The sequence below is a fragment of the Sapajus apella genome, unplaced genomic scaffold, assembly GCF_009761245.1.
Source record: "Sapajus apella isolate SASKATOON/1434 unplaced genomic scaffold, GSC_monkey_1.0 scaffold83, whole genome shotgun sequence".
NCBI classification, from domain to species: Eukaryota; Metazoa; Chordata; class Mammalia; order Primates; family Cebidae; genus Sapajus; species Sapajus apella.
In genome coordinates this window covers 300,935-327,548 of record NW_022437023.1, presented here as the reverse complement: position 1 = coordinate 327,548, position 26,614 = coordinate 300,935, and the positions used below count along the sequence as shown (strand labels likewise).

Sequence of the window (26,614 nt, the reverse complement as noted above, 5' to 3'; positions counted from 1 at the left end):
AAATTTGCCCTCTTCTATGTCAACACAGTTTAGAATCTCCATACTTTATCTCTTAGTTTTTGAGAGCATAAATTCTATACTACGCATACTTATGCTATACTATATATGAAACTGTCATAAACATTGCTGGGCAAAGTTGAATATTGCTGAACCAATTTCCAATGCTTCTGAGTAAGTTCAATGGAGTTAAAACATTTTTCTTCTTACATGGTATGTCCAGTACCCCAGAGTCAGCAGAGTTAAGAACGTGGGAAGGAAAACCAAAGACAATCCATAAATTCTAGCTTGTTATATAATACAGAACATGTTTATTAGATTCTAAAAGACATAAAAAGAAAGTAATACATATGTACAGTGAGAGAGGCTGCAAATTAGGAAGAGAACTGAGGATTATTCTTAATTCCTATCTTGCTTTCTAAATCCCAGTCTTCAACTGAACACTTTAATTATATTCCCTGTTTATTTTGTTAGATGGAAAAAATGGAAAATTATCTAACATTTGTCATGGAAATATAGGAGAAATTACTCTCAGAGATATGATATTATTTAAGTCATTGACATATTGGTAACCTCAGATGCAAATGGTGGAATTCATAATATTCCTCAGTTCATGCTACACAGTCATTGTTGGTCTAGTGCTAATTTGTATTTGTATTTTTTATTTTTTTAGAAACAGGGTCTTCCTCTGTCACCCAGGCTGGAGTACAGTGGTGTTATCACAGCTCTCTGTAAGCTCAAACTCCTGGGCTCAAGCAATCTTCCTGCTTTCACCTCCCAAGAAGTTAGGACTACAGGCGCATCCCACCATGCCAGCTAATTAAAAGTTTTTAATTTTTATTTTTCGTAAATGGGGTCTTGTTATGTTGCCCATTGGCTTTAGCGCTGTTAAACTAGTAATTATAGTGAACACTCTTGTCTTGGGAACCTGAGATTTTTCCATTATTTATACTGGTAGTTACAGATTTTTTGGAATATAACATTTACCAAAGCAAGAAAGTTTTGATTCCTGCTTCCTCAATTGTTTTTCAAAAATCACAAATGGATACACTTTGCCAAATGCCTTTTATAAATTGATTGAGCAAAGGAAATGACTTTTCTGCCTATGAATGTGGTGAATATAGCAACAATATATTTTATTATATTGAACCAGCCTAGCATTCCAAGGATTTCCCATTTGAACCTTTTTTTTTTTTTTTTTTTTTTTTTTTGAGACGGAGTTTCGCTCTCGTTACCCAGGCTGGAGTGCAATGGCGCGATCTCGGCTCACCGCAACCTCCGCCTCCTGGGTTCAGGCAATTCTCCTGCCTCAGCCTCCTGAGTAGCTGGGATTACAGGCACGCGCCACCATGCCCAGCTAATGTTTTGTAATTTTAGTAGAGACGGGGTTTCACCATGTTGACCAGGATGGTCTCGATCTCTTGACCTCGTGATCCACCCGCCTCGGCCTCCCACAGTGCTGGGATTACAGGCGTGAGCCACCGCGCCCAGCCTCCCATTTGATCTTGACTTATCATTATTAGCACTGTCATTATTATTATTGTTATTTTTATACATTTTTTAGAGACAGGGTCTTGCTCTGTTGCACAGGCCGAAGTGCAGTGGTGCAATCATAACTTCCTGTAGCCTCAAACTCATGGGCTCAAGTGATCCTCCTGCCTCAGCCTCCCCAGTAGCTGAGATTACAGGTGCTCACCACCACACCTGGCTAATTTTTTAATTTTATTGTAGAGACAGGGTCTCAGTATGTTGTCCACACTGCTCTTGAACTTGTGGCCTAAAGTGATCCTCCCACCTTGGCCTCCCAGTGTTGTTATTTGTCATATTGTTGAATTCTGTTCATAAATAATTATTTTTTCTTCATCTATGTTCAAGGTGAAATGAGCCTATTATTTTCTTTCCTTGAGTTTTCCACATTCAATTTGGAATCAAGATTACACTAGCCTGATAAAATTAGCTAGGAAGCTTTAATCTTATTTCTATTTTCTAGAAAAAGTGCATAACGTAGGAGTTTCATGTTCTTGTTTGATAGAACTCATCTGTGAAACCATCTGGCCATTTAAAAAATATATTTGTATTAGAGGCCATTGATAACTTTAAAATTTGCTTTAATACTTATTGGTATAGTCAAGTTTTGTATTTCTTCTCATGCTAATTTTGATAGATTAAATGTTTCTAAAAATTTACCTATCTCACCTAGGTTTTCAAATTTATTAGCGTATACTTGTTCATAATACTCTGCTTTATATCTGTGTCATATCTACAGCTGTTTCCCCTTTTTCATTCTGTATTTGTTTATTCATTTTTTCTCCCTTTATCCGTAATCGGTCTTGTTGCAACTCTGAGTACCTTACAAATGTTTTTAAATAAGTAGCTTTTGGAATCAAAAGTATGTTAATTTCACTACCTAGCTTTTTGTTCTCTATTTCTGTTTCATTGCTTTCTATTCTTATTTTTCTAATGCCTTTCCTTCTTATTTCTTCAGGGTTGCTCAACTTCTCTTTTTCCAAATTTTTGAGTAGAATGTTTAGGTCATTTATTTTAACTTTTCTTGTTCTAATAAATGTATTTGAAATTATAAGTTTTTTATGTGTATATTTTATGTGTAACATTTTTACCACCTGGTTCTAAAAGAGTTAATTTTCTTTATAACTGCTATTTATTTACTTATTTGACACAGGGTCCCACTCTGTTGCCGAGGCTGGAGTGCAGTGGTGCAATCATGCCTCTCTGCAGCCTCCATTTCCTGGACCCCAGCAATCCTCCTGCCCATTACTGCCTTTTAAATCCATGTTACTGATAAATATTTTTGTTTACTTACAATTTAAAGTATCTTTTTTTAAAATCAAATTCTAATTTTATTACAGTATAGTTGCAGAATATATTTCTGGTTTTTTTTTTTTTTTTTTTTTTTTTTTTAGATAGGGTGCCACTCTGTTGCATAGGCTGGGGTACAGTGGCACAATTTCAGCTCACTGCAACCTCTCTGCTTCCCAGGCTCAAGCGATCCTTCCACCCAGCCTCCTGAGTAGGTGTGATTACAGGTGCCACAGATGCACCCCACCATGCCCAGCTAAATTTTTCTTAGAGATGGGGTTTTGCCATGTTGCCCAGGCTGTTCTTGAACTCCTGGACTCAAGGGATCTGCCCACCTTGGCCTCCGAAAGTGCTGGGATTACAGGCGTAAGCACTGTTCCTGGCCTAGAATACAGATAGTTTCTAAGATACTGATACTCTGGAATTTATTGGAGTTACCTTTATGGAATGATGCATGTCCCATTTGAGTAAATGTTCTGTGTGGCTTGAACTATTACATATATTTTTTGTTTTTTTGGTGACTTTTAAAACTGAATCTTACGAATCTTGTACCTAATTTTATTTCCCGCTTTCCTTTCACTACCCTATGGCCCAGAGCCAATTATTTTTTATCCATTTGTAGTTGGCTGATAAATACGGGTCCTGTTAAACTGACTCTCTGAAGAAATACAATGCTTCTGACTTGTAGCATTGCTGATTTCTATAGTATAAATACTTCCATTGTGATCAATATCAAGTTACCAACAGTTAACAACTGTCTTGAAAAATCCTGAATATTTTACAATCTGCTCTTGCTAGCCAGTATGACAGCACACCATTTTTTTTTTTTAAAGATATTCATGTTGTACATTAGTTTTACTCCTTGGCTTCACTTATTTTCTTAGCCATATTTTCTCAGCCATATTTTCTCTTTGACCCATGTTGTCTTCTACTTTTAAAAATTATTTAAAATTATCTCTGTAAGCTGCTACAAATTTTTTATTGGAACGAGGGGCGTCAGTACAAAGTTATTTGGCCAATGCAGAAAAATGAAGTCTTCTAATTTCTTTCTTTCTTTTTTTTTTTTTTGAGACAGTTTCGCTCTTGTCACCCAGGCTAAAGTGCAATGGTGCAATTCGGCTGGCTGCAACCTCTGCCTCTGGGGTTCAAGTGATTCTCTTGCCTCAGCCTCCTAAGTAGCTGGGATTACAGGCTCGCACCACCAAGCCCGGCTAATCTTTGTATTTTTAGCAGAGACAGGGTTTCACCCTGTTGGCCAGGCTGGTCTCAAACTCCTGACCTCAGGTGATACATCTGCCTTGGCCTCCCAAAGTGCTGGGATTACAGGTGTTAGCCACTGTGCCTGGCTGAAGTCTTCAAATTTTAAAAGGTTTAATCTTTGTTCAGTTCTCAAAGTCTTTTCTGTGCACTTAGGGCATGTCACACGCATGTGCATCTCCGGGATAACCTGGTACTCCTGAGGGCTCAGACTCAGAATTAGGGAATTTCCTCCTGCATTCTCATTTTGGAGATTCCCCTACATGAAAGATTCCCCTTCCTGCCCGCAGGACCCTTTTTCTTGGTTCTTCTGGCCACAAAGCTGTTATTTCTCTTGTAGACTCAGGGCTTGTGCTACCACGCTGTGCAGCTCTGCACCTGAGGCCTGAGGCCAGGGCAGAGCTGGGGAAAAAAGGGGAAAACATTAAAAACCCACTCCCCAGGAAGGGCCCCTCTCCAAGTTTTGACCCTCTTCACAATCCACCTGCTTTTGTTTACTTTTTGGAATTCTTGAGTACTCGATTTTTGTATACTGCCCAGAATTTCTATTTGTGATCAGTGGGAAAAAAGGCCCATCAAACCAGTGTTTTAAAATTCCAGATAAGTTAAATATCATGGCCAGAAACAACTCCAGGCACCTGTAATTTCAGATGTTTATTTACACTCCAGGGGCATGTGGCTGTTTTAGAGTATTTTGAATTTGTATGTTTAGCGTGAGATCCTATTAGCATTTCTGTTGAATATGCCTGTTGACTGCCCACTTGTCAGCAAAATGGCATTGAATGTTGGAACTGTAAACTACCTTAGAAATCATTAAGCACCTTCTTTTGACAGAAAAGGACATGAGCGTTCACAGAAGGTGAATCATTTTTCAGTCACTCAGGAAGTGCAGGGCAAAGATAGAAGAGAATTCAATTCGTTTTAATGTAGTTACTCAGGCATCTGGTAACAGTTTCTTAAGTGGCAACAAATGTATGGGGATACTTATTGCAGATTTCAAGATGATATATGGGGATTGAGGGAGTGAGAAGTTTTAGGTAGTGGTAGAGGAAGGGCATATAATAAAACTAAATCCCAGATCCCAGCCTTGGAACTTATTTTGTGACCTTGGTCAAGTGATTTAATCTTTATACACCTTTATCTGTCCTATAGAAGTAATATAATACCTATACAGGGTTGGGCAGTTTTTTTTTTTTTTTTTGAGATATGGTCTTTTTCTGTCACTGCATTCTCTAGAATGCAGTGGTGCGATCACAACTCACTGCAGCCTCAAACTTCCACGCCTAAGTGATCCTGCCACTCAGCCTCCCAATCAGCAGGGAATACAGGCATGCACACCACACCTGCCTACTTTTAAAAATTTTTTTGTAGAGATGAGGGTCTCACTATGTTGCCCAGGCTGGTCGCGAACTCCTGGGCTCAAGCAATCATCTTGCCTTGACCTCCCAAAGTGCTGGGATTACAGGTGTGAATACAGTGGGTTCTTTGGCTTGAATTTTAAGAGAGAAAATTTACAAAACATTTAGCCAATGCCTGGCTCCATAAATGTAGCTTCTTTTGGTTATTGTTATAATTCTTTGAAATTCACAAATGCCCCAAAATATTTAAGCATTTTTCATGTATTGCTTTTTAATGTGAATGAATGCATTATGTTTCTTTTTTTTTCCCATTTATTTATTTTATTGCATTTTAGGTTTTGGGGTACATGTGAAGAACATGCAAAATTGTTGCATAGGAACACACGTGGCAGTGTGATTTGCTGCCTTCCTCCCCATCACCTACATCTGGCATTTCTCCCCCTGCTATCCCTCCCCAGCTCCCCACCCCTCACCGTCCCTGGAATGAATGCATTATGAAAGGAATTCTTTTACATGCGAGTTTGCTGATAGTCTTAGCTAATTCTCCTGTGTAGGTGGCTTGTCTGTCAGTTTTAACCTTAAAGGCAGGAGTCCCACATCCTCACTTGCATCCTCATGCCTTGGTCATCAGAATGAGAATTTTTATTGTTCGTACTACTTCAAAAATCATTCAGCCAGGCGTGGTTGCTAATGCCTGTAATCCCAGCACTTTGGGAGGCCGAGGCAGGTGGATTATGAGGTCAGGAGATCGAGACTATCCTGGCCAACATGGTGAAACCCTGTCTCTACTAAAAATACAAAAATTAGCCGGGCATGGTGGCGTGCACCTGTAGTTCCAGCTACTCAGGAGGCTGAGGCAGGAGAATTGCTTGAACCCAGGAGGCAGAGATTGCAGTGAGCTGAGATCACTCCACTTCACTCCAGCCTGGGCGACAGATCGAGACTTTGTCTCAAAAAAAAAAATAAAAAAAAAAATCATCCAGTATGTGATGACCTGTCATGTACGGGGCTCTTTATACTTCTAGTAGAGTCCCTATTCTTTTCTCTGGGGAAGCTGTTTTAGACCTGGGACAGAAGAATCAAGAATGTGTACTGACACTTGGAGGGAAGAAGCTTCCTCCCCTAACTCCATCTCCCCAAGCACCCATTTCCCAATGACCATATCAGGTTTTGGTCCTAGAGAGTTTATTACAAAATAAGAAAGAAATCTGAAGAAGGTTCACTCATCATAGAATTTTGGCAGCTTGTTGCCCGAGATGACTCGATGGTCCACGCCAGCAGCTGTAATAGTGACCAGGTAGATGACACCCCCACTCGAGCCATCCCGGCTCATGGCCAGAGCAATGGCTGCAGAGGGTTTCAAGTTGGAGAGAGGGAGAGAGAGAATGGCTTAGCTCCGAAAATCTTTTTATTCCTTCTCCATCCATATGCCTACTACTGCTTTCACCTCAAAACCCAACTTCCAGAAAGGCCTATTTAATGGTGTCCTCGTAAATCATTTTTTTTTTTTTTTTTGCAAAGGCTTCTGCTGATGTCCATGGTGTAAATGCTCCCACTGTGATCAATCGCAAGTTACAAAGTTACAAACAGCTTAACAAGCAGCCCACAAATCCTTGGATATTTAACAAGCAGCTCTCCTGAGCTGTCCCAAGCCAGCCTCAGCACACCACTGGTTCTTTTACTTATTTACTTATTTTTCAAACAGGGGTCTCACTTTGTCACCTAGGCTGGACTGCAGTGGTACAATCACCACTCATCATAGACTTGACCTCTCTGGCTCGGACGATCTTTCCACCTCAGCCTCCTGAGTAACTGGGACTACAAGTGTGCATACCATGCCCAGATCGTTTCTCGTATTATTTATTTATTTTTTTGTAGAGACAGGGTTTCACCATCTTGTCTAGGCTGGTCTCAAACTCCTGGGCTCAAGTAATCCTCCTGCGTCAGCCTTCCAAAGTGTTGGAATTACAGGTGTAAACCATTGTGCTTAGCATACCACTGGTTCTTACGGTGACTGTGTATCCTCATTTGATTTACTCACAGCAGCCCTGGTTTATCCTATTGCCCAAGAGCCCCATCGAGCTTTGCATTTGTCCTGCCCCTTTTCGCTCTTAAAAGAGTACCAGTTTGGATATTAGCTTAAACGATCACCCTTGTATTTCTCTTCCTGTTCCTCATAATCTACTTCCTTCCCTTGTTTAAAAGCCCTCCCCAGGTACCCTTCCACTTGGTGGGTTACCGTCTGTGGTGAAGCGCCTGCACTCCTCGGGAGACATGCCTGGCTTATATGCTGCATCCACATAACCATAGATATAGGTGCTGCCGGAGCCACCGATGGCAAAAGGCTGTCGAGTCAGCATTCCTCCCAGGGTTCCATATACCTGAGGAGGGGCATCCTCAGGTTAGACTAAAGGATCATCAAACCCTTCCTTCCCACTAAGACATTAAGTGGTCTCTGCACCTGAAATGAAGCCCTAGTATCTCATATATCCAATGTACTACACTTTCAGAGGTAGTGTCCTTGGAACTCATTGCTAGAATGACATAGGACTTCCATCTTCCTCTGCAGGAGAGTGGGGAATCCCAGCAGAGAGAGTGCTTTAGGAGAAACTCACCTGGCCCCCTTCACGTTGGTCCCAGCCAGCTACCAGGAGATGTGCAGACAAGTCCTCTCGATATTTGTAGCTAATATTTCTCACCACATTTGCAGCAGCCAGAACAAGTGGCGGTTCTTCCAGTTCTATCCTGAAGGAATGATTAGGAATAAGGTTGATAGAATTTTAAGTCTCACTCTCCTGTACTGTTACCACCATCCCTGCTAAATGACCCCTGAAAACTATAGCTGCAATAGTTCAAACTGCAGCCTCCCTCCCACATGGACAGGGCAACCAGAGTCCCACACCACTAACGGGTAGGAAGCTTTGAATTGCTCACTCTCTTTTGCTCAGCCCCACCCACATAACTTTCTTTTGGCGGCCAGGGCCCTGCTTTTATGGGGAAAAGCAGATAAGGTTACTTCCGTCCCAATGACCTTGATTTCTCTTATGGTAACTGCCTGACATTATGGTGGGTCACAATATTGCTTTCGTCCTGATTATTTATATTAGGATAGTGATTTACAGCTTTTAAACTGTGTTCACATATATCACATGGTTCTCAAAATAACCGTCTCATGAAGTACTATTATCTCTACTTTACAGGTGCAGAAACTGGCAGATTCAAGTGCCAGCAGGAGCCAAATCAAGAATCCTTCATTTTCTAGTGTCCAGCTCCAGGAACAGCACACTGTACAGAGATTCATGCAAGTTGGGGGAGCTCTAGTCGGTGTGGAGTCAGAAACCCAGAGCTTCATACCCATGGAGCTCCAGCTGGTAGGCAGCCATGTCGGCCACGGCTTGGGCATCAGCAGCTGAACCAGAGAGTGCACAGTAGATGCGATCGTGTAGAGGGGACAGCTTGTCAAACACTCGGTTCACCACCGCCTGGCTGTCGAGAGTCAACAGTCACCAACGTTAGACCTCAGGAATTTTTTTTTTTTTTTTTTTTTTGAGACAGAGTCTCACTCTGTTGCCCAGGCTGGAGTGCTGTGGCACGATCTCGGCTCACTGCAACTTCCGCCTCCTGGTTCAAGTGATTATCCTACCTCAGCCTTCCAAGTAGGTGGGATTATAGGCACCCACCACTAAGCCCAGCTAATTTTTGTATTTCTAATAGAGACCGCGTCTCAACCCGTTGGTTAGGCTGTCTCGAACTTTTATCCTCAAATATCTGCCCACCTCGGCATCTCAAGGTGCTGAGATTATAGACATGAGCCACCGCACCCAACCAGAACTCAGGAGTTTTTGAGGGTGATCGTTCAATGTCTCTCAGATTTATTTGACAAGAGAATAGCATGAGGTTTAATGTTTGAATTAAAGCAGGAGGCAAATAATAATCATCTTAGATATTATTAATCATTGCAGGTGTTAATCAAAATTAGGCTTATTTTTCAGGCTTAGGTTTTATAATAAGACAAAAAACACTAAGTTCAGAAAAATACGCCTCATCAATTTTCCTTTGCTATTAAAAATCTTGAGGGAGTTATGTTCTATGGAACCTCATGTAAGTAATATTGAGCTAACCCCATATACTAATTTTGCATGTGACGAAATTGGTTAGGAGGGGGAGAAGAGACAAAATAATTCCATACGTGGTAAATGAGAAACCAAACATCTGCTTAACAGAATAATCTTTTTGATCCCTAAACACAGAGGGAAAGAAGCCCCTCAAAACTCTATCTCCTGTCCCCCTCTCAGACTCAGTTCCTTTACACTCATCCCTGTACACTACTGGGACAGGTCACATAGGCATTCAGTCCCCAGATCCTCCTCCAGAAATTCAGAGACCCAGGCACCCACCAAATAGTTTACTATAGTGGCTTTTTGGGAAGGTCAACTCCATTCCTCCAAAGCTCCAGTTCACCAGTCTTTTCATGAATAGGTAAGAAAAATGTGTATTTGAGGCCATTAGCTTCCGTTTTACTCACCCTGCAGACACCCGGGAATCAGAACCCACCACTACGCCCCCGTCAAACTCCACTGCCATGATGGTTGTCTGCAGAGACACAGAACATGGAATGTTGGGGCAAGAAGAGCCTTGATCCCCTCATGTTAGAGAAGAAGAAACATTCCCAGAGAGGTGAAGTGACTGGCTCAAAGATCACACAGTAACAGGCCAGAGCTGACTGTCAGTACAGGCTTTTTCCCCTTCATCTTTCCACTTTCTCTATTTCTTCATCCGGCTGTAGCGGAATGCCACAGCCCAGCTGTGATACAACACAGAAAGACCTGTGTCCCCAGGTTCCGACTTGCCTAGTGGAATCCTTTCCACTGAAGAGAGAGAGGTGGAAATTAAGCTCCTATAGGTAGAAGTGAAGCTGCTCCACAAGTGAAATTTTTCTCCACTGGAAGGGCTCATAGTATGTGCAGATGTGGTATAGACCCAACTCAGAGCAAGTGCCTATGACCTTGGGAAACAAGGTCAGCCCTTTTTTTTTTTTTGGCCCACAATCCTTCACTCTCACTGCCATTTCATCAGAAGTGAGCTCTTTCAATTTACTGAACATTGGAAAAAATCGAGGAGGGCAGTGGTTAGCATGGCCAGAGGCAAGGCAGGAGAGAAGTAGCAAGGAACACGCAGATGGTTTAAAATAAAAGTTTCAGTTATGGAACTTCTGATCCAGAGATAAATAGGTATCTGAGCAGCCAGGGGGGTAAATCTGTACCAAGAGAGGATTTGACTGAAGAGGTTAAGCTGACTTTTCCAGGTCAAGAAAAAGAATCATGAGAAAGTGGTGGAAGATAAAGGTATATTTTTTCTACTGTTGAGTTGGAAGGAGCCTTAAGGATCTTTGGTTCAAATGAGGAAACCAAGTCACAGAAAATGCAAACGACTTATGCAAAGTCACACAGAATTAATAGTAGACCTGGGACTAAAATTCAGGTTTAACTCTTATCCCTTGTTTGACTTCTGCTTCCTACTTGCCACTGCTCATTTGGCAGTTAGGGGAGATTTCCCAAATTATGTGGTTTTACTGTGCCTTTCTTACCAGGCCATAAGTTACTCTGGCCCCAAAGGACACTCCTCTGAGTGTGTTTTCCACCAGACCGACTTATCATGAATAGAGGGCCAAAGAGCAGTCAACTTCATCTTAGGGGCTATTCCTCTACAACAAAGCCGCCCCCGAGACACAAGTGGTGGCAGTAGTCTGAGAGCAGAAGCCAGCCAGTCTTGGGGCTACCACCTGCCCCAGGTGCCCATCCTAAGCAAAGTCCCCCAGTTGGCACATGGGAGTGGGCAGGGAAGACACAGAAAAGGGAGCAAGGCAGCATCTGGGTCAAGGAGGGGCCTTCCTAGGTCAAGCTAGGGAAGGGCATCACAGGTTAACACAGAACCCCCATTATCAGTGCTTGGGTTGAGTACCCAGTGGCAAGTTTATCAAAAGTCTGCGTGATGAATTGGTCCTTCTTAATAAGTGCCCATGTTTCCTTCTCCCAAGTGGTATTCTGCTTCACCCCGGGTACCATTTCCTCATCTCTTTGCATGTCCCCAACCCCCTTTCTTGATTTAACCAGCCCCCACTGTCCGGACCAGAGTGAAAGCGAAAGCGCTTTAGAGCAGCTTCCCCTTGACGCTTCTAGCTAAGAGTCAAAGCACCCCCTTTTCCACCAGCCTTGCGTGCCTTCATGGACACCCTAGACGACCCCCCTCAGAATAGAAATACGCTGTGCTCAGTACGGGTTGCAACCGCTGCTAGCTTCTACCACCCTACTCTCGCGTCAGTCTCTGCAGTCACTTCTCCGCGCTTCCAGCGTCCCCCGGCCCCTGCACCTCCTCCACCCCTCTGCCAACCCTCAAGCCCAGACCTATTACCCCGGTGTGGACTTCTCCTGCCCGGGGTAAGTCCCCAGTTGGTGCTCCAGCCTGCAGCATCCCTGCCAGGCACCGCGCGCTCCTCGCCGCCTGGGGCACTAGTTTCGGACCTAGGACAGCGCGCAGCGCGCAGCGCGCAGCGCGCAGCCGGCAGCCCCGCCCCTCCACGGCACCGCCAGGAGGCGCTTGGGTGCTGCGGGGCGACTTAGCGCCGGGCGCTAACCTGTGTAGGTAGGATCTGCCCGGAGACAAGTGACGAGTCAGCCCCGTCCTGAGGCTGGGTGGGAAAACTGGTATAAGTGGAGAGGCAGGAGGCAGGGAGAAGCGCGAGGGGTGTGCGTGATGGAGAAAATTGGGCACCAGTGCTGCTCCCCAGATTCTCAGATTTGATTTCCACGCTTGTTCCCAAAATAGTCTGGGCAGGCCACTTTTGGAAGTGGGCGTATCTAGTGGGCAGGCTGCCGCTTTCGATTTCGCTTTCCCCTAAATGGCTGCGCTTCTCGCCAGCACCAATCAGTCGGTTCCTGGGACTTTCCGAGAGCCCCGCCCTCGCTCTGTCCCTCAACCCCAGTAGGGGCGGACTCAGAGGTACCCAGAGACTCCCACCCTACCGTAGCGAGGAGAGTTTCAGGTCCGGCCCGGACCCGGACGGCGTCACCGTGCCCATGGCTAGCTCTAGGTGTCCCGCTCCCCGCGGGTGCCCCTGCCTTTCCGGAGCTTCTGTCGCGTGGCTGGGGACAGTGCTGCTGCTTCTCGCTGACTGGGTGCTGCTCCGGACCGCGCTGCCCTGCATATTCTTCCTGCTGGTGCCCACCGCGCTGCCGCTGCTCCGGGTCTGGGCAGTGGGCCTGAGCCGTTGGGCCGTGCTGTGGCTGGGGGCCCGCGGGGTCCTCAGGGCAACGGTTGGCTCCAAGAGCGAAAACGCAGGTGCCCAGGGCTGGCTGGCGGCTTTGGAGCCTTTGGCGGCGGCACTGGGCTTAGCCCTGCCGGGACTTGCCTCGTTCCGAGAGCTGGTCTCGTGGGGAACCCCCGGGGCCGCGGATAGCACCAGGCTACTGAACTGGGGAAGTCACCCCAGCGCCTTCATCGTCAGCTACGCGGCGGCACTGCCCGCAGCCGTCCTATGGCACAAGCTCGGGGGCCTCGGCGTGCCCGGCAGTCAGGGAAGCTCTGGAGACCCTGTGCTTCGGCTTCTACGTTTCCTGGGCCCGGAGATGCGCCGCCTCTCGCTGTTCCTGGTCCTGGTGGTCCTATCCTCTATTGGTAAGGGGAACGCAGGGCGCGAGGGGGCGACACGAGGGGACGGGGCAGGAATCTAAAGTAATTGTCAGTGAGGTAGAGTAGCGTGGGTTCTGGAAAATGCGCAGCAGGGGAAGAAGTCCTAGCGTGGGTCCTGGAAGACCACTTCAGCGTAGAAGAAACTGCACTGAATTGGAGGGAGTCAGGAGTTCTGGGTTCCATTGCTGGCCGGGTCTTGATTCTCTGGGCCACGGCGGGGGCGGGGAAGTTCTTCGCTCTGGGGCAGAGGGGCCCGGCATCCTCATCTTTAACGGGAGGCTTTTCTACTTCATGATCTCCAGCCTTCCCAATGAAATCCTCAAAGTTCTGGGAGACCAACCACAGGGTAGTGAGTTCGAGGGCAGCCTATTTAGGTTCGGGATTGAGATGTCAGTGTTTCCTTTCTTCTGATGCTCTCCAGCATGATGGTGAGGGGGAGGAGGAGTGGTGGGGCCAGTCTGACTGGAACTGACCCGCCTAGACAATATTAGTGCGTGACCTCTCTTCTTTTTCCCCAGGGGAGATGGCCATTCCATTCTTCACAGGCCGCCTCACTGACTGGATTCTACAAAAAGGCTCAGTGGATACCTTCACTCGAAACATAACTCTTATGTCCATTTTCACCATAGCCAGGTCTGGGGGCTGAAAATAGCTCACTCTGCAAAAGAGGGAGTTGGAATTTGGGGCTGCTGTCCAAAATGCACTTACATGGGGATACCTGGGACCTTCAATCTGTTCCCTGAACACACCGTGACCCCCTTTTTCCCGGGCTCTTTCTAGTGCAGTGCTGGAGTTCGTGGGTGACAGGATCTATAACACCACCATGGGCCGCGTTCACAGCCACTTGCAGGGAGAGGTGTTTGGGGCTGTCCTGCGCCAGGAGACAGAGTTTTTCCAACAGAACCAAACAGGTTTCTCATGAAACTCTTTCATTATACACCATGTACTATTTATATCATACATCTGCTTTGATCTCCCACCTCCCCGCTCTCTCTCTCTCTCTCTCTCTCTCTCTCTCTCTCACACACACACACACACACACACACACACACACACACACACACTGTTCTTTCTTATTCTTGACATACCTCAGGAGTAAAATATTGTTGTCCTTTAAGAAAAACCTAGAGTTTTCATCACGGATTTTCTTATAAGTCTGTTCCTATGCATCCTTAGATAGAAACCATAGAATTTCAAACCTGGAATTTTCGAGCTTATAGAGACCAACTGCCTCATCTGAAGAGAAGGCAACTGAGGCTGAGACCCTAAATACTGAAACTGCACAGTTACATATGGCTAGAGACACACCTGGGATTAGAACCCTAGTCTCTTGATTCCCAGTGAGGGCTCCACAGACTGGCACGCTTCCTAGCAGCACCCTCCTCCTCCATTTCTGTTACGTGACCAGTTTGAGCTCTTCCTGCCTGTGTGTATAGCATGGGACATACAGGTTCTTTAGGGAACAGAATGCTTTCAGAAAAATGGAAATTCACATGTGCATCAATGTCTTTATAATAAAAATGAAAGTCTCGGGTCAGGCCTTTCTTCTCTAACACTCATCCTCCCTGCACTGAGATTTGCAGACCTCTGCGAACCCCTAAACATGTTTCCTGCAGCCTCCTTAGAACCCCATGTTGACATCCCTGACCTTGGTACCCTGGCTCATTGTTAGTTCCTCTCCTCACTTGGAACCTGTCTGATTCACCTCACTCTCTTCTCCCAACCCTGCAGGTACCATCACGTCTCGGGTAACAGAGGACACGTCCACCCTGAGTGGGTCTCTGAGTGGGAATCTGAGCTTACTTCTGTGGTACCTGGTGCGAGGCATGTGTCTCTTGGGGATCATGCTCTGGGAGTCAGTGCCTCTCACCATGGTCAGCCTGGTCGCCCTGCCTCTGCTTTTCCTTCTGCCCAAGAAGCTGGGAAAATGGAACCAGGTATGTTCATGGAGTTGACCCGCTCTAAACAGACCCTCATCTCCCAGAGTTGGTAGAATCAGTGCCTCTAATATTGCTTTCAGTCCAACTTTCCTGGCGCCCTTACTGATTCTCCATCTTCACAGAACGCCCTGTCCCTGTGATCCATGTTCCCAGCTTGCTCAACATTACTCTCCATACTCTCTAGATCTTCTTTTCTAGCACAGTCTCTATTTAAGAATTTGATCCCCAGCTTGTTCTGAGTCATTTTCCTCTTCCTTGTATTTCTTTAGTATCCAAGGGGCATAGCTGTGTCTCTTTCTCTTCTCTCCCTTTCCTCTGCCTCTTCTCACCTTTAATTTCCAACTAGGTAACTCAGGTATTAATGTCCCTGATGGTTTGCCAACCCATGTGACCTCTCTTGTCCATGTCTCCACAGTTGCTGGGAGTGCAGGTGCAGGAATCTCTGGCAAAGTCAAGCCAGGTGGCCATTGAGGCTCTGTCGGCCATGCCTACAGTTCGAAGCTTTGCCAATGAGGAGGGTGAAGTCCAGAAGTTTAGGGAAAAGCTACAAGAAATAAGGACACTCAACCAGAAGGAGGCTCTGGCCTATGCAGTCAACTTGTGGACCACCAGTGTGAGCACCTGAAGATGAATACCCATTCCCTTGTTCCCAAGATGCCGTGACTCCATTCCCATTCCCATGACTCTGCTTCCACTACTCCTTTACTGGGAGATAGTTGGTTCAGTGTTTTCATCCTAGCAACCTGAGGCTCAATGACTCTACTTAGTGTCCCTAACCCCCTCCCTCTCCTTAAAGATGCCAGGTGGCTTCCTTTCAGTATGGTATATAAAATCCACCCAATCATGTAGATTGGAGACATGCATGTCTTACAGTCCTGGGGCCTTCCTTTGCCTCTCAGAGGAAGTGCAGGGAGCCATAGATTCTTGCACCTGGGCCTGTTGCATGCTGGTACTGTGTAGACGTGCTACTGAGAGTGATGGGAATAGGGAAGCCAGGGATGAGGGACATCTGTGATGCACTGGAAAGAGAGCTACACCAGTGATCAGAAGGTCCTGGCTTGATGATGCCATTTACTTGCCTTGTGATCATGGCAACTAATTTACCTTCTCTGAGGCTGTTTCCTCATTTTTGAAAAATGGAGTGATATAATCTTCCTTATAGGGTTCCTGATACATTAGCTGACATCACATGAATGAAAGCCTTTTGTGTGAAGAGTAAAATGCTTCCCAGGCAAGGTGACAGTGGTGATGGTGGTGAAGATAACCATGACTTCTATGCATTTGAGCCGGACTCCATGGGGTCTCTGGTTCATTCTCCTGTCTACCTACTGAGCCTGCTGATGTCACTTGGGACAAAGGGACTTGATATTTCCTTTATGTTAATGACTGTGGTTCTTTGTGTCCCTTCCAGATTTCTCTATTTCAGTCCCTTTTTTCTGTGGTCTCTTTATAGATTTCAGGGATGCTGCTGAAGGTGGGAATCCTCTACACTGGTGGGCAGCTGGTGACCAGTGGCGCTGTAAGCAGTGGGAACCTTGTCACATTTGTTCTCTACCAGATGCAGTTCACTGAGGCTGTGGAGGTGAGGTCCCTCCACCTTCACTTCCCAGTGTGATTCCTTCCTCTGGCCCAGCGCCATCTGTGTGCTTTCCTTCCATTCTTTACCCTTCTCACTTCACGTAATGCTGGCAAGCAGACTAGGTCTCCCGCCTCACTTTCACTATTCTTATCTCCCTCTAGGTACTGCTGTCCACCTACCCCAGAGTACAGAAGGCTGTGGGCTCTTCAGAGAAAATATTTGAGTACCTGGACCGCACCCCGCGCTGCCCACCTAGTGGTCTGTTGACTCCCTTACACTTGGTGGGCCTTGTCCAGTTCCAAGATGTCTCCTTTGCCTACCCAAACCGTCCAGATGTCTTAGTGCTACAGGTACCGCCACCAATCCCTGTGTTCCACTGGCCCCACCTGCAGTTCTGCCACCCTAAATTTTCTTCCTGCCTTCAGCCTGCTTACCACCAAGCATATATCCTTCCTAACCCTTTAAAGGCAATGGTAAGCATCATCTGTCCCATAAATCTTCCCCAAACTCAAGAACCCAGTTTCGGCTTCCAAAGAGAATGGGAGAAGAGGGTTTGAAGAGAGTGCTTTCACATTCCAAGGAATTGCTGCAGCAAAATCTGTCTTCAGTCTATCATCTTTCCTTTTCCTTTGTAATTTGGAGTGTGATTTTTCCATTTCCTGGTGGGATCTGATGTCAAGTGTGTGGTGTAGCGGTGCTGGGTCTCTGCCCTTGTCTTTGCCTCATCTTCTATCTCTATGCCTTGGGGAGGCATCACCCAGAGATCTGTGCATGTGGGAGGGCAGGAGTTGCTATATTTCCCCGTTTTTCTTCTGGGGTAAGACATCATGCTATGTAACAAGACAAGGACACTCTCAAGGTTAGAGGCCTTGATAACCTCTTATTGTGTGCTTCTCTGTCCTCTAGGGGCTGACGTTCACCCTATGCCCTGGGGAGGTGACGGCGCTGGTGGGACCCAATGGTTCTGGGAAGAGCACAGTGGCTGCCCTGCTGCAGAATCTGTACCAGCCCACCGGGGGACAGCTGCTGTTGGATCAGAAGCCCCTTCCCCAATATGAGCACCGCTACCTGCACAGGCAGGTATGCAAGAAGGTGGCAGGAAGGACGGCAGAGAGCATCACATAAGAAGAGTATTCTTACTGAGCACTCTGAAAGGGGGCTTAGGGAATGATAAGAGACCCTGGGTGGAGATGGTGGTGTGGTCAGGAGGGATGTAGTGCGATTTCGTGATATGTTCTCAATAAAGATTTTGAATCTTCGGTCTCTAGATAACCATGCTCCTGTGTGCCTTGTTCTATGACTCTTCATCATATTTCATCTCAGGTGGCTGCAGTGGGACAAGAGCCACAGATATTTGGAAGAAGTCTTCAAGAAAATATTGCCTATGGCCTGACCCAGAAGCCAACTATGGAGGAAATCACAGCTGCTGCAGTAAAGTCTGGGGCCCACAGTTTCATCTCTGGATTTTCTCAGGGTTATGACACAGGTACTGTCTCTGCTCATCTCACTGCCCAACCATCTTTACCTTTACTGAAACCCCAATAGTCTTGCCTTTATCTCTCAGTTCCTCCTGCCCCATGGACATGAATTTGAAGTTGTAAGATCTTGCTCCTATGGCTTCTTCATCCTAACATCCTCAGGACTCTGTTCATCTTCCCAGAATCTCCCCTGTCCAGCTACAACTGTCAGACCTTGGTGTGTGTAAGTGTGTGAATGCATGTGTGTGTGTGTGAGCGTGTACACACACGTATGGCTATACAGTTCTCATCTTGGCCCTTTGCTCTGCAGAGGTAGGCGAGGCTGGGAGCCAGCTATCAGGGGGTCAGCGGCAGGCAGTGGCGCTGGCCCGAGCATTGATCCGGAAACCATGTGTACTCATCCTGGATGATGCCACCAGTGCCCTGGATGCAAACAGCCAGTTACAGGTGAGGCATTCATCTTCTTAATGCCTATATCCCATCAATCTTGCTTCTTCTCTACATCTTCTGTTGGTTTTACTAACATAATTATACAAACCAGTCCTTGTGATTCTCAGTTCCCAAATACAGCTCCACTGGATGCCTCCCCAAGGAGTAGAGATAGAAGATGAGGCAAAGACGAGACACCTAGAACCAGTTAAAAGAGCCTATCTACACTACAGACTGAATTTCTTTTCTTTCTTCCTTCCTCCCTTCCCTCCCTTCCTTCCTTCCCTCCCTCCCTCCTTTCTCTTCCTTCCTTCTTTCCGTCCTTCCTCCTCCTCTTCTTTCTTTCTTTCTTTCTTTCTTTCTTTCTTTCTTTCTTTCTTTCTTTCTTTCTTTCTTTTTCTTTCTTTTCTTCTTTCTCTCTTTCTCTTTCTTTCTTTCTTTCCTTCTTTCTTTCTTCTAAGACAGTGTCTTGCTCTATTGTGAGCCTCGCTCGCCAGGCTGTAGCACAGAGGCATGATCTTGGCTCATTGCAGCCTCAATCTCCTGGGCTCAAGTGATTCTCCCCTCAGCCTCCTGAATAGCTGGGACTACAGGTGTACGCCACTACGCCTGCTTGATTTTTGTATTTTCAGTAGAGATGGGGTTTCACCATGTTGCCAAGGCTGGTCTTGAATTCCTGAGCTCAGGCAATCTGCCTACCTCAGCCTCCCAAAGTGCTGGGATTATAGGTGTGAGCCACCTTGCCTAGCCCTATAGACTGAATTTCTAAAATGAAACATAAGGAAAAGACCATCCTCATAATATTGTTTATTAAAAAAAATTTTTTTTGTACAGACAGCACTATGTTGCCTAGGCTGACCTGAGCTCCTGGGCTCAAGCGATCCTCCTGCCTTGACCTCCCAAAGTGCTGGGATTATAGGCATGAGCCACCAGGCCCACCCCATCCTCGTCATATCAATATTAATCAAGCTAGGCTCTTTACATGCACTCCCATTCATTTATTCATTAGGAATCCTGAGCCAGGCATTGTTACCGTCATTCTACAGATGACAAACTGGAGGCTAAAAGAGGTCATATAGCTTTTGAGTGGTGTAGCCTTGACTCAAATTCAGGTCTGCCTGACTTGAATGTTCATCTGTTTACTACTAAATTATATTTTCTTAAAATTTAATATAACAATTCCAAGTCCATGGGTAAAGAAGAGGACTATTCAAGAGCCTTTATTCTCCTGTCATATGTTTCATCCTCGGACTCTTACTTTTATCCCACTTTTGCCCCCTCCATGTAAAACAGTCCTTAACAAAAAAAAAGGGGTTTGCGGAGAAGCACTCAAAATGGGAAACCTTGGTGTTCTTGGGGTTGCTGGCAGAGCCAGCAGTGATGCTGTGAGGTCAGTCCCAGCCCTAGAAACACAGGTGTCTCCCTGGGCTGAGGGTCCCCAGCTCTGACAGTCCGATGTCTTTCCTCAGGTGGAGCAGCTCCTGTACGAAAGCCCTGAGCGGTGCTCTCGCTCAGTGCTTCTCATCACCCAGCACCTCAGCCTGGTGGAGCGGGCTGACCACATCCTCTTTTTGGAAGGAGGTGCTATCCGGGAGAGGGGAACCCACCAGCAGCTCATAGAAAAAAAGGGGTGCTATTGGGCCATGGTGCAGGCTCCTGCGGATGCTCCAGAATGAAAGCCTTCTCAGACCTGCGCACTCCGTCTCCCTCCCTTTTCTTCTCCTCGCTGTGATGGAGAACCACAACTGCAGAGTACGCAGCTGCTTCTAGGAGGAGTTACCTGAAATTTCCCGAGTGTTTACCTCCTTTCCAAGCTCCTCTTGATAATTCAGACTTCCTAGAAGGCAAACACAGGATATGTAATTCCTTAGCGTAACTGAGTTTGGAGCCAGGGTTGGTGCTTTGGTGTGGCCAGCACACTGAAAATCGAGAAATGTTCAGAATGTACAGAAAGAAAATCAGCTATTTTCAATACGACTGAAGGCATATGCTGGCCAATAAACACCCTGTAGATTCTTGATATTTATAATAAAATTGGTGTTTTGTACTGTGGTTTCTTATGTTTCCGACGCACCAAACGGCTCACTGCCTTTTGCAGCGCACTTTTCAGCAGCGAGGTGTCTCCTCTTTCATCATCCTCAATGTCTTACGCCCAAAGTACATCATCTCTCTTAAGCTTTCTAATTCCTTTGAAGCCCCGTCCATTTCCCCATCCCTCTACGGCTGCTCCTAAGAATGAGCAACAGCCCCGCGACACGGCCCACCAGGGTACCAGCGGACGCAGCTCAGAGCCGTGGCCTCCCGGAGGTGAAAGATGGGGCAGGCGCGGCCAGAGCAAGTGCCAGGCGCGAAAGGAGGGACTGGGCGCGCCTCACAACTCACCACCTAGTCCGCTCGGGTCCTGGCTCACCAGGCTCCCAAGCGGAGCCTGTAGGGGAAACCTCAGAACAGTGGGCGGGGTTGTCTAGTAAATCTCTCCCATTCAGGGAGGCCCAGGTCGTGTGACGTCAACAGTTGCTGGGCAGATGAGGCCAACACAGGTTGCAAAGCGAGGCGGGGTTCAGAGGCGTCAAACTCCGCAATGCTCAGCTAAGCCGGGAGCAGAGCTAGAAAGGGCGAGCAGAAAGGGCTCTTGTGGTTGACTCCGGGTTAGGAGACCGTTGAACCGGGAGGGGCCCTAGGAAGGACCTCGTGGAAAGATTCAGAGACTGCGTCCTCTCCCTGGCGCCCCCTTCCCCCACACGCGGCGGGTATATTCTGCTGCAGTTGCCCCAGGACCTGTTCCCAAGACTCTGCCCGTCCCTCCTGTCCCTCCCGGTTTTGTAACGTGATGGTCACAGGAACCCCCACCCCACGTGCAACTGCTCCCAGCTCCTGCTGACTTCCAGCTTTCTGGTTGAGGCTGCGCCTTTAGATGACACGACCCTACTCACCCTTGTTTCCAGCGGTTGCCCGGGCCTGGAGGTGCTTCTCACTGTAACCCACCACCAAGGGGCTTCTGAAGGTGCCCGTCCCTTTCTTGCTTTCTTCCTACAGTCCTTGACCCATCATTCCCCCGACCCCCATTAAGGCAGAGCACAGAAGCCAGTCCGCCAGTGTGATAGTCCTGGTCCAGGCACTAATTGTCCTTTTCTCGGAAAAGGCAGGGGGATGTGGAAAAGATTCTGGTTCCCTCCCCTTCGATCTGTGGCTTTCGCTTTCACTTCCTCCTCCAAGAGCCAACAGACCTCCGGGTGCTGGGTAGTCATGGCGCTACTGGATGTATGCGGAGCCCCCAGAGGGCAGCGGCCGGAATGGGCTCTCCCAGTTGCGGGAAGCGGGAGTCGCTCGGACCCGGGACACTACAGTTTCTCCTTGCAGTCTCCAGAGCTCGCCTTACCCCGGGGAATGCAGGTCGGGGCTGTAAGGGAACCCCCGGTGATGCCGGGAGGCGGGCGCTGAGAAGTAAAGGGTCGCCAGAGAGGAGAAGAAAGCGGGAGCGCGGGAGTGCGGGGGACCGGGTTGGGGGCAGCCTTCAGTCCTGGAGAGCGCCAGACCGAAGGAAGAGGCCACGTGGGGATGGGGCCTGAGAGGAGGAAGTGCAGTTTAGGACAAAGAGTTACAGGTGAGGTGGGGGCTCCCAAAGGAAGAAAAGAGAGCTTTTCTGCCCCTGTCCACATACAAATCGTGGAGCCTTTTTCGTGGGTTATCACATGATATAGGAGCTGTGTAGTGTCTTGGAAAACCTATGAACTTTGCCTGCTAGCTTCCTCTCAGCAACTCTCTGTTGAGTGACTTAGAACAAGTAACTTAGTCTAGGTCCCAAGTCCCTCTTCTGTAAAATGAGGATACTGTTACTAAATGTGTTTTGTGAGGGTCAAATTAGTTATTCATAGAAGAAACCCTTAAAGTCACTCTCAAAATTTTTTAGTAATGGTAACATGTGCTTGCTTTTATTTCTATTATGCCTCTTCTTTTCCTTCTCCAAGCCATTTCCTTCTAATTTGTTATTAACTGTTTCATTTATTGATGGTTAGACAATTTCTGCATATCTCCTCACCCTCATACTCTCTAAAACCATTTTCTGGAGCCTCTTACTACAGATTTTTTCATCGCCTTTCTCCACCTCTTTTATCAGCCCACAGAATTCTTCCAGTCCCTTTGTGGGGACGGAGAAAGGAACGTTCAGATTGAGATGGCCCACGGCACCACCACGCTCGCCTTCAAGTTCCAGCATGGAGTGATTGTAGCAGTGGATTCTCGGGCCTCAGCTGGGTCCTACATTGGTGAGTGTATATGCTTCAGCAGGCAGAATCTGGGGATCTGGGCTCTCCTTTCCTCAGGAGCTCAACTCTGCAGCAAAGTGGAAGTGGATATTGATTTAGGACACACTGGGAGATTTGTGGGGTCATCCCTTCTCTCCCCAAACTCCATCTTCTTTCAGCTACCTTACGGGTGAACAAGGTGATTGAGATTAACCCTTACCTGCTTGGCACCATGTCTGGCTGTGCAGCAGACTGTCAGTACTGGGAGCGCCTGCTGGCCAAGGAATGCAGGTAAGTGAGGCTCTCATTTTCCTTTCTTAGTCTAGTGGTTAATCCCTGGATCTCTCAGATCATTGCTCCCATGTGGTCCCTCTTAGTGCTTATAGTATGTTTCAAAATACAGCCTTTTGGTGATAAGAACCTTCTCCCAAATCTCAGCTTATGCCCCACTCATAAACCAGATAATATGTCAGTTATTTAGCACTGACACATCTACCCTGGTGGGATAGTATCATTTACGAGGCTGCCTTTGTATGTTTCAGATACTTCAAATTCCAAATTTTTCTCTGATCTTTAGATCCTACAAAATAATTCCTTTCCAATGCTTATCTCTTCAATCATTTCCTGCCCCATCAAGTTGGAAAAAGCTAACCTTCCCTCCCTCACTCCACCCTGTCCTCACACAGGCTGTACTATCTGCGGAATGGAGAACGTATTTCAGTGTCCGCAGCCTCCAAGCTGCTGTCCAACATGATGTGCCAGTACCGGGGCATGGGCCTCTCTATGGGCAGTATGATCTGTGGCTGGGATAAGAAGGTGGGTGCTCTTCCTTCTCCATGTTCCCCCACCATGTTTCCCATGGATGACAGATCTGTTTCCCATCATATACTCCTACTCCCTCCCTGACGAGATGCATGGCATATAGAATGCTCCGTTATTGAACTGTTCCGGTATATCCGTGGGCTATTTATTGGCCCAGATATGGATCATTGTATGTGTTTTGTAAGCTTGTCTCTTTTGTCAAATAGTTGATTTCAAGTTTGTTTTTCCTTTTTTATTTCTAAAGCTCTATGACTTTACCAAAGTGCTCTCCTAATTCCAATGTTCTTGTGGTAATATTCATTCTTTTGTCCACTTTTTATGACTCACATTTGAACCTCTATGTTGCCAACATTTCCCTCTCCAATTTCAGCCTGAAAATTTTCATCTTACAGGGTCCTGGACTCTACTATGTGGATCAAAATGGGACTCGGCTCTCAGGAAATATGTTCTCCACTGGTAGTGGGAACACTTATGCCTACGGTGTCATGGACAGTGGCTATCGGCCTAATCTTAGCCCTGAAGAGGCCTATGACCTTGGCCGCAGGGCTATTGTTCATGCCACTCACAGAGACAGCTATTCTGGAGGCGTTGTCAATAGTAAGAGACCAATGCTCCCATCACCATGCCTGGGAGGAGTCGGGAGGGTGATTTAAGATTGAGAGCCAGCCTGGCCAACATGGTGAAACCCCATCTCTACTAAAAATACAAAAATTAGCCTGGCGTGGTGATGGGCGCCTGTAATTCCAGCTACTTGGGAGGCTGAGGTAGGAGAATTGTTTGAACTGGGGAGGTGGAGTTTGCAGGGAACTGGGATCGTGCTGTTGCACTCTAGTCTGGGGCCACAGAGCAGGACTCCGTCTCAAAAAAGAAAAAATTAAAAAAAAAGATTGAGAGACTCAAAGGAGGCAGAGTGGTAGGGAGAAAATTTTCAGAGTCAGAAGAAGGGCATTGAAGGCCCAATCATATGGGTTTAAGCCTGCACATGCGTCTTGTTGCTGCCTTTAACATAGCACCATTGACAGGAATTGAGGTGAAAGGTGACTCTGTGCTCTTTTCTCATTTGCCCGCAGTGTATCACATGAAGGAAGACGGTTGGGTGAAAGTAGAAAGTACAGACGTCAGTGACCTGCTGCACCAGTACCGGGAAGCCAGTCAGTAATAGTGGTGGTGGCACCTGGGCAGGCCTCCTCTGGGAGGGCTTGGCTGACTCAGAGACCTGAGCCATGTTAAGCCCCCGGAGAAGATGAGGCCCAGCTTGAGCCAAAGAGAGACTACCTGCTCAGCAGCCAGAGGAGGCTGGTGCAGTGCATCTTCAGTGTGTTCTCTATTAGAACAAGCATTTCCCCCAGGGGAAGCTTCTTGGTGCCCCACTAAGTAGAATAAAGAGAAACGGTTATAAATGCCTTCTTCTTGTGGCTGAGTGGGGTTGGGCCTGTGGTTGGTGGGTGGGGCAGGAAATAAAGAGATGCTTTTTCTGGGGAAGGGACTCAACCCTGTCTCAGAAATGTGGCTTCACCACGTATTTGTTTCTGGAGTTTCCTTCCACACTCATCTCTCCAAGACCGCAGGAAGGTTGTTCATTTTTGTCCATGGACACTTGTTTGCAATTTCATGTAGGTTAGGGTCCTTTCCATAGAGAGAGAACTGGAGACTCCTGTGTGGTCCACTGTTAATGATTTGGGGAACAGGGAATAGGACACCTAGTATAGCTGTTTTTGACTTTATTATAGAGTGGGATGAAAAAGCTTCCACTTCACCTTAATATGGCAATCCTAAACACCATACCATTTACCCCAAGTAACACTTGGGAGATATTGAATATAGACAGACATTAGGGGTCCCATTTCATGATGTGTCATGCTGATATGCAAGATGACAGGACTATAATTTGAAAGGAAGAAGAGATCAGAAGGACTCCCTTAAGTGGGGAAAATGTAAAAGCCCTGGTTAAAAGAGAGTGACACACATCATGAGATATTTGAAATCATGCTGGAACTATGGACCATGTCACTTTCCAGAGAGTAAAGGAAACAAATGCTTGAAAGTAGGAAGCAGCTGAGCACGGAGCTTTTTTCATTAGGGAGAGATTCTTAAAATGCCAGAATGAATAGAGTTGTAAAAACTTTGAGTCCCTACTTAAAATACCCCCTCCCCGACACCACTATTTTAAACTTTAAGTGACTCACTGGTAGACACACAAATAACATTTCAAAACGGTGATTTGGAATCCAAGTGACCCTTCCTTTGGGAATTTTGTTTGTTTTGCTTTCAGTTTGGGAGGTGGTTTCAATCTGGAGTCCTTTCTGGAATAAACATATTTTTCTGTTGCATAGGTAGGCTCTGGGTCAGGAAGGACATTTAGAAACCCGATTACTGTTCTAAACAGTGTTAAAATAGAACAAGAACCAAGGCCCAGTACGGTGCATTTCCCTCATAGGCTGAAGGTGCTCCCAACGGAATTTGGAGTACAGGCTTGGAGGCATCTGAATTCGCGCCAGCTCAAGGTGCTCCGCTGAGAAGGATGGATGAAAATAAAAGATCAGGGCCTCCTAAATTCAAAATCCGTACGTGGAACTCCCCTTTGGCCTGGTGAGAGTGGTTGGAACCTTCCATTTAGGAGAGCCCGGCTTATTTTTCGCTCGCCTATAACTGGAGCTTGCATGGGAGAAGAGAGCAGCCCTTCTTCATAGCAGGCTCAGAGCTTGAATTAGTAACTGAGAAAATCTAGTGATTCTCCAGTTACAAAGCAGTCTCCAATTACACAGCAAAGACAACAGATAAAGTTGTCCTGAGACAACTGTATTTTACTTAATGACAAATAAACATTTTTTTCAGTTTTATATTCCAGAGTAACCGCCGCTAAACGTGAGTGCGACTCACTGCAGGCCTGGGCGGGGCGAACCGGATTTCGGGCTCCAGTTCTGTCTGCGGGTCTCGCGCGCCCCCTCCCGGCGGCCCCGCCCGGAATGAAAGCCTGGGCTGGGGAAGCGAAAGCGAAAGCTGC

General features: G+C 46.7%; 3 protein-coding genes across 3 annotated transcripts; 2 read left to right on the top strand and 1 right to left on the bottom strand.

Annotated features, from left to right (window-relative positions):
* Positions 1–6,597: 6,597 nt before the first annotated feature.
* PSMB9 (proteasome 20S subunit beta 9) lies at positions 6,598–12,057 on the bottom strand. The gene is made up of 6 exons (XM_032253347.1): positions 11,841–12,057; positions 9,955–10,022; positions 8,784–8,915; positions 8,045–8,174; positions 7,669–7,810; positions 6,598–6,776 (listed from the first exon to the last, which is right to left on the bottom strand). The coding sequence occupies exons 1-6, from the start codon at positions 11,898–11,900 to the stop codon at positions 6,649–6,651; spliced, it is 660 nt and encodes a 219-aa protein (XP_032109238.1). The 5' UTR covers positions 11,901–12,057; the 3' UTR covers positions 6,598–6,648.
* A 48-nt stretch (positions 12,058–12,105) lies between these two features.
* Positions 12,106–20,596, top strand: TAP1 (transporter 1, ATP binding cassette subfamily B member). Its single transcript, XM_032253345.1, is given in 13 exon segments — positions 12,106–12,349; positions 12,352–12,405; positions 12,408–13,103; positions 13,637–13,751; positions 13,899–14,029; positions 14,850–15,055; positions 15,474–15,671; positions 16,512–16,640; positions 16,799–16,987; positions 17,544–17,717; positions 17,961–18,123; positions 18,426–18,562; positions 20,014–20,596. Coding segments are annotated over 13 exon segments (2,421 nt in total). The 5' UTR covers positions 12,106–12,327; the 3' UTR covers positions 20,221–20,596.
* Positions 20,597–21,738: 1,142 nt separating this feature from the next.
* PSMB8 (proteasome 20S subunit beta 8) lies at positions 21,739–25,012 on the top strand. Its single transcript, XM_032253346.1, has 6 exons — positions 21,739–21,937; positions 22,662–22,809; positions 22,968–23,079; positions 23,475–23,604; positions 24,003–24,207; positions 24,681–25,012. Exons 1-6 carry the CDS (start codon positions 21,791–21,793, stop codon positions 24,767–24,769), a joined length of 831 nt encoding a protein of 276 aa, XP_032109237.1. The 5' UTR covers positions 21,739–21,790; the 3' UTR covers positions 24,770–25,012.
* Positions 25,013–26,614: the final 1,602 nt, after the last annotated feature.